Genomic DNA, 20,089 nt, shown 5'->3' on the forward strand with positions numbered 1-20,089 from the left:
AATGTTAGGGTTTTCAAAAGTTCTGAATGTCCTTTATAAGGCATCTTTGAGAGGCTGAGGCATTCCAGCAGTTTGCAATCTGCCTATATCTAACTGAGAATAGGTACTCACTACAAAATTTTACCAATAAAATCTTCATTTCAGGTGAACTTTCTCCCTGTGCATTACTTAATGGAGGTTGCCATGACCTCTGCCTTTTGACACCAGATGGGAGAGTGAATTGTTCCTGTAGGGGGGACCGGATATTGCTAGATGACAACAGATGTGTGAGTAAGTAAAGAGAATCTAAACGTAAGTCGTTATGTCTGCCCACAATGGCACACATCTCTACTGAAATTAGTTTTGTGTATTCATGAAGTCACACTCTTTTCTGATATTAGAAGGTCAGCTGGCTTATTTCTTTGTTTTACAAATACTCAGTTTACTATTTTATTTTGTTACAGCACTAAGACAGTGATAAATGTTGTTTCTTGTGATCATGAGCTGGAAAGAGTTGAGGCCAGCTGGGGAAGTCAGTGTGCACAAGGATCATCCAAAAACTTAGGGCTGTGACTTTGAGAATTAGTTACAAAAGTAATTAAAGCTGAAATAAAGCAAAATATAGGCAGTAGATCCGTAGTGTTGCCGTAAAACCACTCACAGTCCATCACAGTGTATAAATGAGAGAGAACAACTCGTGCAGCTTATTTGTAATCATTTCCAAACTGTTAATTAAAAATGCAACATCACAGCCTTGCATGATGTTTATGCCTCCCAAAGGCATTGCAATCTTTAATTAGTACCATTACAATATATACTTATTAACAGCTAAATTTCCAAAACTGTTTCCAAAATAAATAACTGTTCAAGTCTTCGGAATTAGCTATGAAAAATTATCATGTAACATAAAATTGCTTACTTTCCCTTCAACATTAAGATTGTTTGCATATGAGAAAAATAGGAACAGGCGCATGTTGTTGGAAATGGGTGAACTCACAAGCAAAATGTGTCAATTTGACAATCCTCTTCATTTTGATCCTCACCAATTATATTTTCACATTAGAAAATAAACAGAGCAGTCAAGAGTGGTGGCGCACACCTGTAATCCCTGCATGGTGGAGGCTGAGACATGAGGATCGTGGTTCATGAACAGACTCAGCTACTACTTTAGTGAGGCCCTTTGCAACTCAGTGAGACCCTGTTTCAAAATAAACAATAAAAAATAGGGCTGGATGTGTAGCTTGGAGGTAGACTACCCCTGGTTTCCATTCTCAGTACTACGCACACACAAAAAAAAATGGAAAGAAAAAGAAAGAAAGAAGAAAGAAAGAAAGAAAGAAAGAAAGAAAGAAAGAAAGAAAGAAAGAGAAAAGAAGCCGAGCAGAATAGGTTTAGATCATAAAAATAAGTATTTTTATTTTTATCTTTAGACTTCTGGTTTCTATGTGCCAGGAGGATCTTCTCTTTTATCTTCTGCATATCTTATCTCTTTGCTAATTGGTACTGTAAACCAAAAAGTTACCTCTTAGCAAAAGTGAAAAATAAGTTATTTTATTTAAGACTGTGCCAAAACAGATGAGAGAGTGATACAATTGGTCAGTGGATTTTAAATCCCAATAGCAAACATTAATAATTTGGGCCACAAATCCCCATATTTCTCAGTCACCAAACACATCCCTGAATTGCTCCATCAGTTGCTTAACACTCTTAATTTGCCTTTGTGGTTTTAGTCGTAATGGCCCAGATCTGATGCCAGCTGTGAGGCTTGAACATCAGTCATGCATTAGAATCACTCATGTTTCTTTCACAGGTCACTACAGGCTAGAATTAAGGCACTGCCTTTGGTTAAAACAGCAAGGTTTATTATTTGTATACAGGAGGCCTGTTGCTGCAAAATAGTTTATATACAACTGTTCTGACTAAGCCACCTGCTTCTTTCTATTGATAAGAGGGGATGAGTCAGACAAGAAAAAAACTATCATTTTAAACAAGCACAGTTACATCCCCATGGAACTATACAGTGATACTGGAGTCCTCAGAGGTGACAAGTTTTTATAGAGGCAGACTCTATCTGTTCTGCATTAACATTGAAATCCTGTGGTCCAACAGAGATTGGAAAGCAAGTTTTGGCTTCTTTTTGTCAAATCCATCTTTGAGAAATGAGAATGTTTCTAGCATATTTATGTCCACACCAGAAATGAGTTCACCCAGAGCTGTTCATAAATGTAAACATTATCATTAAAAGGTTAAAAGTCCATTTACTAACACCTGCCCAGGGCAAAGGTGGGAAAACCAATTGTTGTCATAACGACTAACAAAAAACAGTAGGCAGTTTCATAGTTCCATTCTACATAAAACTGTTAACTTCACCAATATCCACAATAGAAATAGGAATAGCAAACCAAATTAAAGTAATTGCCATAGAAGTCAATGAAAAGAGAGCCAAAAAGCATTGTTGTTTCTAGAAACAACAGAAAATTGTGTCGTGTAATATTTATTTTTGCATAATCTAAAACATATTTATGCTACATGTTATTTATGGCATATATAAACATAAAATACATGTTTATTATATAATATGTTTACATTAATGTTTATATATTCTGTAAATAATTTCCCCCCAAATAATCATAATAATAAAATTCTAAATATGACATTTTGTACACAGCAATTTTTTATAGCTATGGAAAAGTAAATAGGGTTGAATAAAATAGGCAAAATAAATCAGAAATGTCAATACATTTTTAGTATCTGAATTTTTTCAGTTCATGATCTAAAGTGATTATACCTAGTAGCATTAGTTCCTTTCTTAATACTTTTTCTTTTAACTTCAATAACATTTTTAGGTTTTAAATTCCTTGTTACCTTTTCTAAAGTTCTATTTTGCTTTAGCCACTGACTGGCTATTGACATTTATGACATACTAAGTAAGAAAAAGAAAAAAAATGATCTTTGGAAAGTGTGATTGTCATTGAAGGAATTATATTGGAAGTGCAAGATGAATATGTAGGTATATAAATTTTATGTTAAAATTAGTTAAATTTAAGACATAATAAAGAAATAGATCACTAAAATTTTAATAATGTTAGTGAGCATTTAATTGAAATTCCTAAAATAAAACTAAAAAAGTTATAGTAACTTGTAAAATTAAGCAATATCTCTTGAGATAAATGAATTCTAATTACCTCCAACATAATAATAAGACTTAATTTCAATGTACAATTATCCAATAAGCAATGAAGCGTGCACTTGTAAGTATATAGCACACTCCCCAAAAAATTGTATTTCGAAAACTCGCTAGTAAATTTATTTGTAAGAGTTAAACTAATTTCATTTTCCCCAATAGAATCCTTAAAAGCATAGGTCACACGCTAACATTACTAGGATAAAACCTAGTTGTAGGAAGGGTTTTTAAAAATCAGTTTGTTGCTTTTGGCCTGTACTTCCAACTTAGGGCAAACCACATAAAAAGCTCACACAAATTTTGTATAAAAACCCTAGTATTTAGAAATGTGCGATATATTGGTGTTAGGTGGGAACCCATGGCATCAGGAGCACATGCTTCCTAGACCACTGTTGTATTTCTTCAGTTCTTCCCACAGATTGCTGTACATTGTAATGTGTACATTCTGGCCATGTGTGGCAGAAACAAAAGGTTTTTCTTTTAGTGTCTCCTACATATGGATGGAAGAAGAGGTTGATGAGGATGATTTTAGCCATTCCAGTATTTCTGAATTATAATATTTTCTCTGAGGTTTTTTTTTTCTTTTGTGTGTGTGTGTGTGTGTGTGTGTGTGTGTGGTACTGGGGATGGAACCCAGGGGCATTCTATCTCCAAGCTATATGCCCAGCCTGTTTTTTATTCTTTATTTTGAAACAGGGCCTCACTGAGTTGCAAAGGGCCTCACTAAGTAATAGCTGAGTCTGTCTGCCAACCACTATCCTCCTGTCTCAGCCTCCCAAAAAGAAGATACTTGGAGTAGAAGCCCAGGTGGGAGGTAGGAACAAGGAGAGACCATTCATTTGAGGTGATTTTCAGCCAAGCCATTATTTATTATAAGATTTTGATGTGCTGAAGAAAACATAATAGATTCTAATAGTATAAACACAAAGCATTTATCTGGCTTTCTTTTTTTTCAGCCTTGGGGATGGAACCCAGGGGGATTCTACCTCAGTCCTATTTTTTAGTCTTTTTTTATTTTTTGAAACAAAGTCTCATTGAGTTGCGAAGGGCCTCCTTAATAGCTGAGGCTACCTGCAAACTGCGATTTTGAAATCCTCAGGTCTCCACCTCCCTAATGCTGGGATTACAAGCATGTGCCACCACACCTGGCTTATCAGGCTTTTTAAAAAATATACATCTTTAAAACAGAGTGCTAGTGTAGTTGAACAGTCAATCAAATTTTAAACTCCTTTTTTCTCTAAATGCATAAAAGCATCAAAAAATCAACAAAATACACAAATAGACATAAGAGAAATATAGTCATGCCAACTATTAAAACATTTGCAGTGGAAGAATCAGAACAACAAAGAAGTGTCTGTTAATGTTTTTATGAAAAACTAGCATAAAGCATTTACCTTAATTTGTATTTATAAAAATTGTTACAACGATAATTATTATAAAAATTAGATTAAGGAATAAAATTGTCCTATTATCAAAATATTTAACATTATACAAAACCTTGACTTTTTATTCTTTCAGCTAAAAATTCTTCTTGCAACATTTATTCAGAGTTTGAGTGTGGAAACAGTGAGTGTATTGACTACCAGCTCACCTGTGATGGCTTTCCTCATTGCAAGGATAAGTCAGATGAAAAACTGCTCTACTGTGGTAAGCGTCCAATGTATGATTTGACCATTTCAGAGGGAGATTTCTGATTCTTTTCAGAGCATTTGGCTTGTGTCCTTTTTTTATAAGTATAATTTCATTAGTGTCTATCATTATCACATAAATAAAAGGCAATTGATTTGGCTTTGCTTTTGTTAAAATAAGGCACCTTATTTCCTAGCTAGTAACCATGATATTTATTGAAGAATTTCTTTTTGTTTTTCATCTATGCAATACAAATAAAAAAAAACAGTCTTTTGAATTGCCTAGTAATTCATCTTTTTTTTCCTTTTTTATTATTATTTTTTTATTGGTGCACTGTATTCATACATCTTAGTGGGATACAAACTTTTGTAGACATACATGCACACATCGCCCAGTCAGCCCCCACCCAATCCCCACCCCATTCTCTCCCTATCCCTCCTTCCCATGCTTGGCTTAGTGGTTGACATCTTGTATTATAGCAATTTATCCAAAATTAAAAATGATAATTTCACATAACAGTTTCATTTGTCTGATACCAAGCTTTTGATGACTTAAAGATAACATTTCAATATTTCTTTTTACTTTCCTTCTTAACAGAGAATTTTTTTTTCTATTTTTTTTTAGGTGGAACTATCATATATTTATATATTTATTTTTCAGAAAAAAAAACTCTATCCTAATATGGAATATGGACTCTAGATACCCAAAACGATCTTGAAAAAGAACAAAGCTAGAAGATATATATTTTCTGATTTCAAACCATATAAAGCTACAATAATTGAAACAGTGTAGTACTATTCTAAAGGCAGATATATAAACCCTTGGAGTTAAATAAAAGCCTAGAGCTAAATTCTTCCCTATATTGTCAAGTTATTTTTGACAAGGTTTCCATGAACATTTGGTGGTGGAAATAATAATCTTTTAACTAAATATGGTTGAAAAATAATAATTACATGGAAAAGAATAAAATTGGACCCTTACCTAATCCCATATACAAATATTAACTCAAAATAGATAAAAGACCTAAATATAAATCTTAAGACTATAAACTTTTAGAAGAAAATCTGGGTCATAAAACCTCACAACATTGAAATTGGCAGTGATTTCTTGGATATGATTTCAATGGCACAGGCAACAGAAGAGTATACAAACTCCCTAAAAAATAAAAAAAATATTGTATATCCAAAGACAATGTAAATAGAGTTAAAAGTTACTAATGGAATGGGATAAAATATTTCTAAATGCTATATCTGAAGGTATATTAATATTCAAACTAGACATCCTAAAAATTAACAACAATAAAGGCAAACAGTACAATTTAGAGATAGGTAAAAGACTAACATATATAATGAATCTCCACAGATAACCAATCTTAGTTGTCTGTTGGATGGAAAATCTTGTTTCTCTGGTTCTGGTGTGTGTTACCTATTTCTTCTTTGTAGTTAATCTCTTTGAGTATTTTCTCTAGCACTGGTTTTGAAGACATAAATTCCTTCAGTTTCTGTTTGTCATGGAAGCTTCTTATTTCTCCATCTAATTTGATAGAAAGTTTTGCTGGATAGGAAATTTTTGGCTGGAAGTTGTTTTCTTTCAGAGTTTGGAATATGTTACTCCAAGCCCTTCTGGCTCTCATGACTTGGTTTGGGAAGTCTGGAGTGATTCTAATTGGTTTGCCTCTGAATGTCACTTGGCCCTTTGTTTTTGTTGCCTTTAAGATTCTCTGCTTGGCTTCCACAGTGGTCATTTTGACAATTATGTGGTGTGGGGATCCTCTTCTCCAATCCTGTCTAAAGGGAGTTCTATAAATTTCCTGGACCTGTGTATCGACCTCTTGCTCTACGTTTGGAAAATTTTCTGCTATTACTTCCTTGAAGAGATTGTTGATCCCTTTGGTTTCACTTTCTTTTCCCTCCTCTATTCCAATTATTCTTAGGTTAGCTCTCTTAAAATGGGCCCATATTTCTTCAATGTCAGATTCCTGCTGTCGGATATTTTTTTTCTAGATTAGAAACTATGCGTTCATTTTTGGAATGATCATCTTCTAAGAGCGAGATTCTGTTCTCCATGTGGTATAATCGGTTGTTCATGCTTTGAATTGAGGCCTTTACTTCATTAATTGCATCCTTTATCTCTTTTTGGCTCTCTCTGAATTCTTTTCGAAGCACCTCTATTATTTCTACACTTATTTTCCTGATTTGATCTTCTAGAAATCTCTGATTTTCTGTTTTATTGGGTTCTGATGTTGTGGGATTGTGGGCATTCATTGCTCCAGTGTTATTCCTCTTTCCCATGATTTCGGAAGTTTGTGCCTTCTCTGGGTTCTTCCCTTGGGTCTTTATGACTTTGCTTAAGGTGCTCTGGATCTCGAGTCTGTAGTATCTCAGACCCCACTACTCCTTTACTGGATTGTATCACAGAGTCTCCGACCCAGTGAGTCGATAGAGGCTGCTTTAAACTATGGGGGGAGTGCCAGGTTGCACGTTCTCCTATGGTGTGATATCTCTGCCACCGCCACTCCCCCACTGGGTCAAGTTCCAGCGAGTACAGTACTGGGATTTCTCCTCTGTGGCCCGCAATTTGACTCACTGTTCTTGAGTACGCAGATGTAGCTGTACTGGACTCGGTGAATTCACTGCTGTGCTGCTGCTGCTGGTGGCAATATGGTGCCACTGCCACGCCCTCGGCCGTGAGGCTGGTGTATTTTTTCTTCTCTGGTTTTGAGTTCCACTCTGAGTCCCTGCAGCGTGTGCTGAGCTCAGCCACTGGGTGCTTTAGATGCTCCCTGCGCCGAAAGATCCCGCCTGGCTGTTCCGCAGCGGCTCACCTCGGCTTGCTATAGCCGTCTGGTGAATTCGCCGCTGCCGCCGCCAATATGGCGCTGCTGCCACATCCTCCTGCATGAGGCTGGTGTATCTCCTCTGTGGCTCTGAGCTCTGTTCTCAGTCCGCTTTCTCTCTGGAGCCTGGTGGTTTTTTTGTTTCTCTGGTGATGGTGTTTTCTGGCTATGAAAGGCGCTGATTTTGTGGTAATGGAGATTGGTTGTTAGCGGGGCTCTTAAGCCCCACTTTTCTCGGTCGCCATCTTCCCGGAAGTCCTAGTAATTCATCTTTAGCGATAGGTTTTAGACTCATGATTTTGTTTGTGTGTGTGTGTGTGTGTGTGTGTGTGTGTGTGTTTGTGTGTGTGGTACTGGGGTTCCTGGAAACCCTTCTACCTCCGGGTTACACTCCCAGACCTATATTTAGACTTTTTTTATTTGGAAACAGGTCTCTTAAGCCAGAGAGCCTGGCTTTGAACCTGTGCGATCCTCCTGTCCTCCTGTCTCCGCCTCCCAAGTGTGGAGATTACAAGTGTGCACCACCATGCCTAGCTAGGCTCATGATTTTTAAACTAAATTTAGAAGCATCCATGATTTGTGGATATTGTGGCTTGAATCTGCATCAATGCCCCATTTACATTTAATAGCTTGGCACTGGGATGGCATCAATGTCTTGATCATTCTCTTTCTCTCTCTAAGATTAGTCTTTGGTGCACAGGCTGGTTGCTTTAGCCATGGTCCTTATCAAGCACTGTTTTTTTTTTTTTTTTTTAACCAGCTGTGCCTCTGTGAATTACAAATCATAATCAACCTCCATCTCGTCTCAGAAGTAGAGACTGGTTTTCTATCTTAGTAGGCAGCTGAGCTTTGCCTGCATCGCTACCATCTTTTGTTTAGAAATTTGTCTTTGTGCCTTTGCTATGTGTGATATGCAGTTTTAAATTCAAGGTTGTTCTACTTTGAGCTTCACACAACCCTATATTATTTTTTATGTTAAAACAAGATCTCACTATATCACCATGTGCTGCTTGCTTGGAATCTGAGATTCTTTGTTCTCAGCCTCTCAAGTACTGTGATTAAAAGTATGTACTACAATGCCCAGCTTTGCTTTCATGCTATTTTGAAATATTTAATTATCTATTTTTATTTCTCGTCATACAGTCCTCAAGAACATTGGAAGTTACTCCTTCTATCAACTGCATTCTTGTCCCCATTAGCCATCCTTTATCCATCCCTCACTTTACTGCCCCCTTCCAAGGCTTTGGAAACCAATTTTTTATTTCCATGTTTCTTTGAGAAACTTTTTAACTCTCAAGTACAAATGAGAACACATGATATTTATTTTTCTGTGCTTACTTTATTTCATTTAACATAATGTCCTCAATTCCATTCATGTTACTGCAATGGGATTTCATTCATTTTTAGGACTGAAAATAGTCCATTGTGCACATATACCACATTGTCTTTATGGCTTCCTCCGTGAATGGATTCCTTATCTTGGTCACAGTGAATTGTGCTGCAAAAAATGCACTAGTGCAGATGTCTCTTTAACATTCTGATTTCACTTCTTTCTGATATGTACTGAGAGTGTACTCAGTAGTGTGAGTGGTGTATTATATGGTAGTTCTATTTCTAGATTTCTATTTTTTTTTCAGTACTGGGGATGAAACCCTGGGGCATTCTACCCCCAAGCTACAACACTAGCCCTATATTTTTGTTCTTTATTTTGAAACAGGGTCTCACTGAATTGCAAAGAGCCTCACTAAGTAGCTGAGGCTGTTTGTGAACCGCAATCTTTCTGTCTCACACTCCCAAATGCTGGGATTAAAAGCATGCACCACCACACCTGGCTATATTTCTAGTTTTTCAAAGAATCTCCACAATGTTTTCCAAAATTATATTCTAGCCAACAATGTACAAGGATTCCTTTTTTCTGCATCCTGATTGGCATTTGTTGCTTTCTTTTTGATAATATTCATTCAAAATGGAGTGAGGGAATATATTATGATTCTTTTGTGTGTGGTACTGGGGTTCCTAGAAGCCCTTCTACCTCCGGGCTATACTCCCATACATATTTTTTTTATATATTTTTATTTGGAAACAGGGTCTCTTAAGCCAACAAGGCTGGCTTTGAACCTGTTCGATCGCCCTGTCTCCGCCACACAAGCACGGAGATTACAAGCGTGCGCCACTATGCCCAGCGCTATTATGATGTTTTAATGTTCATTTTCCTGATGTTTAGGAATACTGAACACTTGTTTATACTCATTGCCATTTGTATGCCTTCTTTACCAAAGTAATGGTACATTAAGTTTCTTATAAGTAGCACATAATTGACTCCAATTTTTAAATATATTCAGATAGCTTACATTTCATAATTGGGGAATTTAACCCATTTTTACTTACGTTACTACTGATAAGTAAGGTAATATTCTTATTTTGATGAATTTATTTCTGGCTGTTTTATCTGTCCTTGTTTTTCTCTTGCTCCTTTGCTTTTTGTTTCTGTGCTTTGGTGGTTTCCTGTATCGAATGAGTTTGGGTCTCTTCTCTTTCTCTTTAGTGTATCTGCTTTATTACTGAATTTTGTACTTTCTCATGTTTTAGTGATGGGAGTTATACTTTTTCTTCCAGGATAGGATTTCCTTAAGTATTTTTAAGTCTACTTTAATGATGATGAACTCTATTTATATATTTGATTTTTTACCATCTCTTAAGATTGTTAAAACCATGCTTAGCTAATAAGCCACACACAAAAAAATAATTCTGAGGGTGAGATATGGCCAGAGAACTGTAGTTTTCCAACCCTTGGTATAAAGTATAGATATTTCATTAAAACCTGATATTAAATCATTGTAACCTGCCGGGCGTGGTGGTGAACGCTTGTAATTCCCACGCTTGGGAGGAAGAGACAGGAAGATCGCGCAGGTTCAAAGCCAGCTGCACTGGCTTAAGAGACCCTGTTTCCAAATTAAAAAAAGAAAAAAAATATATAAATATATTATATATATCAAATTATATATATTTTATATATAATTTGATATAAATTATATATATATATATATATATATATATATATATATATAATAGGTAATAGGTCTGGGAGTATAGCCCGGAGGTAGAAGGGTTTCCAGGAACCCCAGTACCACCAAAAAATAAAATAAATAAATAAATAAATCATTGTAACCTAATCTGTCTGCTACAAGCATGATTAACAAAACTCACTTCTTAACGTTCTAGTTTCCTTTAACAAGAAAACAACAAAACTCATTCTCATAGTGCTTGAGAACATATTATTTATTTATTTATTTATTTATTTATTTATTTATTTATGTGGTACTGGGGGTGGAACCCAGAGGCTTTCTACCTTGGGGCTATACTCCTAGACCTATTTTATATTTTATTTGGAAACAGGGTCTCACTAAGTTGCTGAGAAACTCACTAAGTAGCTGAGGCTGGCTTCCAACCTTTGTGAGCCTCCTGTCTCAGCCTCCCAAGCACTGGGATAACAAGTGTGTGCCACCATACCTGGCTCTTGAGAACATTATTTAAGCAAGTATATATTTATATACTTTGAACATAGATCTTGGCATAAATTTAGTGTTTAGTAGATAATAACTATTATTATAAAGGATTCAGCCCAAATAAGAGAATGTCAGAAGATCTTCATTAAGCTAAATAAGATTAAAAAAGTAATTCTTCTACTTAAGAAATTCAGTAGAGTTTCAAGATAATTGCAAAAAAAAATTGATATGTAGGTGACTCTTGATATGATATGTAGGCACACTAATTTTGATATCTAGGCACACTAATTCAGGAACATATGATTTGCTGTTTTTCTATTTCTTGTTATAAAGTTCTTACAGGTGCAAAGAAGTTACTTGATGAATGTTGGAGTGTTGTTTTTTTTTTTAGATAGACATGTTTTCTGTCTCATTTAAAGATATATACTTATTTCTATGCTATTTGATAAAAGTCTGATGAACAAGTTTCTTAGTATAATTTGAAGAGCTCTCCAAGGATGAGACAGTAAGTCATACAAGGTCTTGGCTCAATGAAATACTCCTTGGAAACACATGAATATTAAAATCCAAAACTTTAATACTACACAGCACTTGCTTTTTTTATATCTAAAACTCACACTCTTTTTTATGGTAGTGCTAGGGTTTGAACCAGCTATTGTTTGCATCTGAGCTAGACTCCCAGTCATATTTTATTATTTTACTTGTGAAACAGGTCTCACTAAGTCACTAAGGTGCTTGGTAATTCTGGAGACTAACCTTGAACTTGCAATCATACAGTATCAATCCAAGTACTGGGATTATAAGCGTGCACAAACAGGCCCAACTCGAAATCCAGTCTTTTGAATAAATATTATCTGTGATTTTTACGTGTGTGTGTGTGTGTGTGTGTGTGTGTGTGTGTGTGTGTGTTGCTGAAGTATAAACCCATTATGCATTCTGGCCTCTGACCTATGATCCTGTTGTACTAATCTCCCAAGCATTAGGATTACTGGCATGTGCCACCATACCTGTCTTACAATATTTATTTTGTAAAAATATTCCTATGTGATCTGTAACTAGGAGTTTCTACTTTTATTTATAAGAAAACAGAAGCTGTCGAAAAGGTTTTAAGCCTTGCTACAATCGTCGCTGCATTCCTCAGGACAAGTTATGTGATGGGGAAAATGACTGTGGAGACAACTCTGATGAATCAGACTGTAAAGGTAATGGCTTTTGGCTTTTTGTTTTCCGTTCTTTGCTGTTTTATCGTTTTTGTTGTTGTTTGTTTGTTTGTATCAGCCTAGTAATATTTTTATACTAAGTATTCATTAAACTTTCCTAAAGTTTGTCCCTGAGAGAAACATGATGTATGATGCCTAGTTATATGTCTGGACCACACTTTGATAAATATTCTGGAATAAAACTGGAAGTTATTATGTTAAGTAAAATAAGCCAGACACAAGAAACAAGTACTTCATGATCTCACTCATGTATATAATAAAAATCTGTTGATATCATGGGAGTTAAGAGCAGAATGGTGATTACCAGAGACTGGGGAAAGGAGGGTGTGTGGAAATAAAGAAAAACATTGATAAATTAATGGGTACTTATTTACAGTTAGACAGGAACAAGAAGTTGGGATGTTCCATTACATAATATAGAGACTATAGAAAATAATGTTATTTATATGTCAAAATGGTAGAAGAAAAGAATTTGAACATTTTCACCATAAGCCTGGTATAGTGGCACATACTTATAATCCCAGTAAATGAGAGGCTGAGAATCTATGATTTTCAAAGATCCAAGATCAGTCTCAGCAACATAGTGAGACACTGTTTTGAAATTTGAAAAATGGGCTGGGAATATAGCTCCGAGGTAGAATGCCCTCTGAGTTCAAATCACTAGTACCAAATTAAAAAAAATGAGTTAAGGATTTCATCATGAAGAAATGATGAAAAAATGAGTAAAGGTTTTCACCATGTAGAAATGATAAGTCGGGCATGGTGGCTCAGGCTTGTAATCTCAGCATTTGGGAGGATGAGACAGGAGGATGACGGTTTAAGGACAGCCTCAGCTACCACCTAGTGAGCCTTTTGCAACTCAGTGAGAACCTATTTTAAAATAAAGAATAAAAAATAAAGCTGGGTTTGTGGCTCAGAGATAGAATGACCCTGAGTGTGTGTATGAAAACATCACCCATTACTATATATAACATCCCCTTACTATATATAATTTTATTAATTAGCTAAATATATTTAATTTAAAAATTATGATTATATTTTGTAATTTCTATTCTTTAGTCCACTTTTAAACTATTATCATTTCTCATCACTCAAGTTCTACCTCCCTGTGTTTTGGGCTTTTCTTCCAAAATATGCAATAGTAAATTTGAAGCTCCAAAATATTCCTCTTTATTTCTTGGTTCTGTCCTACAATGATCTCATTGTCCTAACAAGTTGACTAGAAGCTTGGGTACCATCCTCAATGCCTCCTTCTCACACATTTCCTGTACTTTGTATCCAATCATCAGCAAATCTTCCAACTCTTTGAAATAGGCTTCAAGTTAATCCATTGTAGGCCTGGACTGAATTTCCCTTTAACTGGTTTCTCTGCCTGACTTTTCCCAATTCATCTCTATGTTGTTAATCTTGCTAATACTTTATAATTTCCCACAAAGACAACTGGACACTCAAACCTTAGTTGAAACCCCTCCCTCCATACTTATGGTCTACATGTGTATTACAGTTACGGGTCTGAAAAAGAACCACTAATCAAATACCAAAGTTTGAAAAATAAATAAGATTTTAATCTAATATTTAAGGCCTCGAAACCCAAACCCAGTAAATATTTCAAAAGAAATTTCCTTTAAAAATTTTACACTAATTGAACACTTATTTTGGGTGCAGTGCATTAAGAGCTGAGACACAAAATTAATGAGATATGGTGCCTCCTATCCTCAAAAAGTTTAAATTTTAAGTGGAAAATGGTCATGTCAACAGATGAAGACATGTATAAGATTATGATTGTATACATAAAAACACACCTTCTTTTGGCTTGAAAGTATTCTTCAGATTTTTATAGACTACATTAAATTAAATTTAACTGGAATCCAAAAGCATAAATAAAGTAGAATGATCAAATCAGAAGATATTCCCAAGAAGAGGGACTAACATTGAAAGTTACAATTTTAAAAAGTTGATAGTCTCTTGAACTTTTCTGAGTTTGTTGCTGAGGGCAACATGATATATAATGCCTAATAAGATGTGTGGACCACACTTTGTTAAATGTGCTTTAATAGAACTAGAGGTCATTATGTAAAGCAAAATAAGCCAGGCACAGAGAGACAAGTACTTCATGGTCTCACTGATATGTATGATCCAAAATAGTTGATCTTAGGGCAGTTGACTGCCAATTGGAGAGCAGAAAAAAAAGCTAGCTGAGTTAGAAAAAGGTATCAGAACATGGCAGTGTTTTTGGTGCCATGTTAAGGATGTCTGACTTTATCTGGCAGTCATCAGAAAGTTTAAAGTAAAGGAGGAAAATATATCACACACTAAAATTAAAAAGAAAAGAGAAAAAAACTATGATTATGCAAATGAAAACTATGATAATAACATCAGAAAGACAAAACAGGCATCTGATACAGATAGCCAAAACTTAGAATAAATAGGTAGGAAACAGATATAATGCATTTGAAAAGATAGCATGAGAGATCTTCTTGGATATTAAGCCTAGAGAGGTCATGGGGAACACCATTAGAATTTGGCAAGCATTTTTAAGTTTTTTATAGAATGATTATGTGTTTTATTTTTATTTATCTATTTTGTGGACTGTTTTTGTATAGGAATGGGGATAAAATAATGAGGAGAGTTTGCATTGTTTGGTTGGAGCACTTGTAGACATCCAAACTGAACAATCTCAAGTCATATAGATGAGCAGAGATCTGGACTCAACAGCATAGATTTACAAAAAGACCATTAAGTTTGCACTCTAAGGAGAAGAAACTCACAGATGGTGTAAATAGTAATTGCTGCATTTTGGTCAAGTACAATAGGATTATTGAAGTAAAAAATTAAAGAGGCTCATAAAAAAGTAGAGCATAGGACTAATAGAAAGATTATAAGAAATTATTTTATCAAAAAAGGAGGATCACTTGTCATTTTAATATGTAACTAGAGGGTAAGAAGACAGACATGGAGCACACATGTCCATTGTACTTGGCTAACGAAGATGATCTCCTATTACCATTATTATAGCCAATTCAGTGAAATGGAAGGGGAAAGTCAGGTCAGACCTAATGAAGGCAAAAGATGGATGGTCAGGGAGTAAAGATGACAAATGTAGACTCTTTTAGAAAAGATTGATGGTAATGCAAAGGCCAGAAATAGAGTTGTGATGTGAGGTTTATTCAGAGTTAAGCAGAAAGCAAAATGTTTGCAAATCAATGCATGGTTTTCTGGAAGACTGGGGGTGTAATCTGCTTACCATCTTATTTTGTGTGACTCTTGGCCATCACTGGACTTTATTACCATCTAAGGTTGAAAGTTTAAGAAGAGCTGAGTACATATGCAAATTAAATTGCCTATTATTTCATATTAACCTATTAAAAAATTAAAACTGCAAAATGTTTTAAGATACTGAGAGTAGTTAGAGGGAAATTAATAAATATTTGAAAGAAAGGTAGAGATTAAACTAGAAGACAAAGAAATAGATATTTTAATCAGCTTTTTACAAGCAGAATAGGAGAGTATATTAAGGGCATTAAACCAGGTTAATGTTAAAAATATCAAACCAAACTATAAGGAACTGAACAATAAATATAGATGGTAGATGTTAAAAGAAAACTTTTTAAAAGAAACCATTGATTGTTAATAAGTTATGGGTTTTCTCAGGCAATAAGGTTTGTTTTCAAAAGTGATAAATAAATCAGTGTGTCTGGGTTTATGAAATATAGCACCTAGTAAATGGTAGGTGTTTTTTAAATTCATATGTGGGTGGTTGGAACAGTATGTCTTATAAAAACATAGATTTTATTCTGACTAATGATATCAATACCAGCTGCTGGGTTACCGTATAAAAACTCAAAATGTTATTTCTACTCTTTTAGTTTTAAACTCTTGATTTCTGAGTATTGACTATGTCAGCCATATTCTTGGGCACAAAATAGTGGATTTATGAATTAAGCATCTGCCATGACTTTTTTCATAATAATAATAGTGTATAAATCATATGAGTTGGTTATCTTTAAAATAAAATATATTTGAAGTTCTTGTAAGATACAGGATATTTGAAACCAAAATGGTTCCTGAACATATAACACATACTTTATTACTCACTAGCAATTAGTGTATTTCATTACTTGTAGTATCTCCTATAGATAAACAAATGTCTTGCTTTTTAAATGAGTACTCATCTGCCAGATCTTCTAGGCCTGAGTTTTCTGTAATCTTAAGTTTGCTAACACTGTGTCCTGGTAGGGCACTTTCTAAGCCACAGAGGAAACATTTTCCTGAACCCTTTTGGGCTGTGTGTAAGGCAGTTACTTCCGCATATATTTGACAAGCATCTCCCATATAGCTAATGAAGGATAATGAGGGGAAAGACATATAAAATATGTCTTTTATAGACAGGAAAATAGAAAAGAGTTCTCATTTCAAATCTTTTTATTTCACTAATTTGATTTCTTTTTCTTCAGTCTACAGAACATGGGGACACAGCATTTTTCTTCATGTATATATGCCCACACACAAATCAACTACTATTTTTGAACCAAAATATAATAAAGTATATTAAAAATTATGTAGTATGGTCAGAAGTCAATACAGAGAGATTTTGATTATTATTATATTATATGTTTGTTTTTTGAATTTATGTGTCAATAGTACTTATTACTCTTATTTTTAATTCCACAAGGGCAGAATCTATTTACAGGGTGGAAAAGTATTTTACAGGGAATTACTTTTCTGGCTTCTGCTCTTTTGGAGAAAGAAAAACTCATAAATCCTCATCAATCTTTCATTTACTGCTTCATGACTGAGAGCTTTAAACATCAGGCTAGCTAGGGGGATATGAAGCTATTCAAAAACTTTATCATTTTATATTCCGCTTACTACTATGTGACAGGTTGAGTGTCTACATCCAGGAAGAATGCTCAATGTACCTCCTTCCCTGTTGAGATGAGTATAAATTGCTTCCCTTGGGAAGCAGATGAATTTCCTTGGGCCACCACAATACTTTTAGGTAGAATGAAGAGCAAGGAGTTCTGAGGCTACCTGGAGGGAAGGAAAAAGATGTCTGTGTTTCCTAAGTTCATAGTAGTACTTTGAAAGATTCCACAAACAGCAAGATAAAGGAAAAATAAACATGACTGGGGAAGAAGTCAGTTTCCTTTTGTGTCTATATATCCTTGAAACAGCGGCAGTAAATTAAAAAAGTAAATAAAAGATGTGGTTTGAAAGTAAACAGCATAGGGATAGACAGAAAATTTAGTAACTTTTAAAATTCTTTGTCAGCTTCTCTTTACTATAGTCCTGGTTAAGGGAGTTGAAAGAGCAAATTGACTCCTGTTATTTATAAGGAACTTCCTGAGGACTGCTGAAAGACCAATCGATTTTACATCTTTCATTTCTCATTAAATATTTCAACAGACATGGTAAAAAGAAAGCGGGAGAAATGAGAAAAATTAAGGTAGGACAGAATGGTTTTCCTTTCCCTCAGCTGCTCCTTTTGATCCACAATGCCCATCAGGTTTTCTTCCTTTGTAGTACTCCGTTGCTATTCCTGGTATAGAGGCAGTGTGTTTTCACTCCTATTTTGTAGGCTAACTTTTTTTCTTGGACTATCTGGAGGGAAAGGTTTAGTGTTTCTCACTTGGCTTACCTTTCTTTGGACCAAATTATTGGTTTTTTTTTCTCTTTTTTCACGACATTTAGCCTGTGGGAAAAGTATGAGAAAACTTTCATATTCAGTTGACAAATTATATATTCCAGTATCTTTCATTTTCAAAATTCCCCTTATGGGTGAAACAAGTTTCAGTACCTGACTGACCAAAACTAAGTGAAGAAGAAATATACTCAGGCAACAGAGAGGAAGAGGTATAGGCAAAGAGGCATTTGTTTACTTACTTAGTGAAGTTTCTGCTATTTTTAAGGCTTTCTCTCATCACAGGACTTACCTCTGCCTATTAATGCAAGAGACATCAATCCCCGACACCATCTTGCCCCTACTATTTATCAAACTCTGCAACCACTTAATAGTTCCAGTTCTGTTGTCCTTCATCCCTCTAAGTAACCCTCTAATGTTTTCCAAACTCACAGCAAGTCATGGAAACTGGGACTCTCATCATAATCAAGAACCGGGCAAACAACTAGAGGAAGGAAGATTTATTTGCTCACAGTGTTCTTGGAGATTTGGGCTATGGTCTATGTGGAGCCCAGAACCATGGATCTCAGGGCCTGTGAGGGGAAGTGATAATAGAGAGAGCCTAAGCCTTTTCTCTCACAGCATGGAGGCTGCAAGTAGAGAGGGAAAGAGGGAGCAGGAGGAAGAGAGGGCTTTACATAAACCTCAAGGCCACAGCTCCAGGGACCCTCCGTGGCAACCAATCCTGGCTTCCAACAAGGCTACCTTATTTCTAGGAGGGTTAGGGGGACATTCAAAATCCAAACCACTATATTAAGGGGACAGGTCCAGGTGTAAAGGGGCAATCTATTCTTGGCTGTGTGCCATGCAGTCTGCAATAGGCCAGCTGAGCATGGGAGAAAAAATTACATCTTACAAAATTTCCTCCTATCCTACTCTCTTGACTTTGTTTTCCCATATGTCTTTCTTTTAAATACTATCTCTGACCATGCTACAAAACTTCAGAGTTATAGTTTCTTTTTATCTTGAGTTTGTTCTTTCTCCCTCCCGTTCTCCTTCTCTCTCTCTCTCTCTCTCTCTCTCTCTCTCTCTCTCTCTCTCTCTCTCTCTCTTTCTCTCTCTCTCCCTCCCTTCCTCCTCCTCCTCCTCCTCCTCCTCCTCCTCCTCCTCCTCCTCCTCCTTCTTCTTCTTCTTCTTCTTCTCTCTCTCTCTCTCTCTCTCTCTCTCTCTCTCTCTCTCTCTCTCTCTCTCTCTTCTCATAATCCAATCTACTCCCTGTGCTGGCACAAGTCTGTAATACCAGTACATGGAAGACTAAGACAGGATGTTGCAGGTTTAAGGCCACCTTAACAGTTTAGCAAGCCCTTCAACCACTTAGTGCGACCCTGTTTCAAAATGTAAAAATAAAATAAAAAAGGATTGGGGGGAGACACAACTCAGTGGTAGAGTGCCCCTAGGCACAATCTCCAGTGAAAGGGATGTGAAAGAAAAACGAAAGGAAGGGAAGGAGAGAGGGTGAAGTCAGCTTAAGACTTTGTTCTACTTGTTTCACCTTTCCACTCTTTTACTGTTTATTCTTTACTCTTACTTCTACCACAGAGCTTCCAATTCTAGTTTTGAAACTCCATAACTGTAAAATCCCTGACTTTTCTGTTGTCTTGTTTTTTAATTGGGAATTGAACCCAGGGTCTCTTGCAAGAGCACTTCCAATGAACCCCAGCCCCTTTTCATTTTGGGGGGGTGGGGGTTTAATTTGGGGGTTTGAACTCAGAGGCATTTCCCCCGGCTATACTCTATACCTATTTTTTTATTTTTATTTTGAAACGGTCTCACTAAGTTGCAGAGGGCCTAACTAAATAGATGAGGTTGGCTGCAAACCTGTGATCCTCCTGTCTCAGCCTCCCAATTACTGGGATTACAAACATGCACCACCACACCTGGCTCCCTTTTAAAATTTTTGAGCTGGGCATTGTGGTGCACACCTGAAGTCCTAGTACTTGGGAGCCTGAGGCAGGAGAATTGCAGACTAGAGGCAATCCTCAGCCATTTAGGGAGATTCATCAACTTAGCAAGACCCTGCTTCAAGAAAAAAATAATTGAAACAGTATCTTGCAA

General features: G+C 35.8%; 1 protein-coding gene across 1 annotated transcript in view; it reads left to right on the forward strand.

Moving 5' to 3' along the window:
• LRP1B (LDL receptor related protein 1B) overlaps positions 1 to 20,089 on the forward strand; it is a 1,956,425-nt gene that overhangs the window by 1,633,240 nt on the left and 303,096 nt on the right. The window contains exons 45-47 of the mRNA XM_080689945.1: positions 145 to 270; positions 4,682 to 4,810; positions 12,217 to 12,336. Coding sequence (XP_080546071.1) covers positions 145 to 270; positions 4,682 to 4,810; positions 12,217 to 12,336 — 375 coding nt within the window. The remainder of the gene's footprint in view (positions 1 to 144; positions 271 to 4,681; positions 4,811 to 12,216; positions 12,337 to 20,089) is intronic.

This window comes from Muscardinus avellanarius (assembly GCF_963383645.1).
Source record: "Muscardinus avellanarius genome assembly, chromosome: 2".
In the NCBI taxonomy this organism is placed as follows: domain Eukaryota; kingdom Metazoa; phylum Chordata; class Mammalia; order Rodentia; family Gliridae; genus Muscardinus; species Muscardinus avellanarius.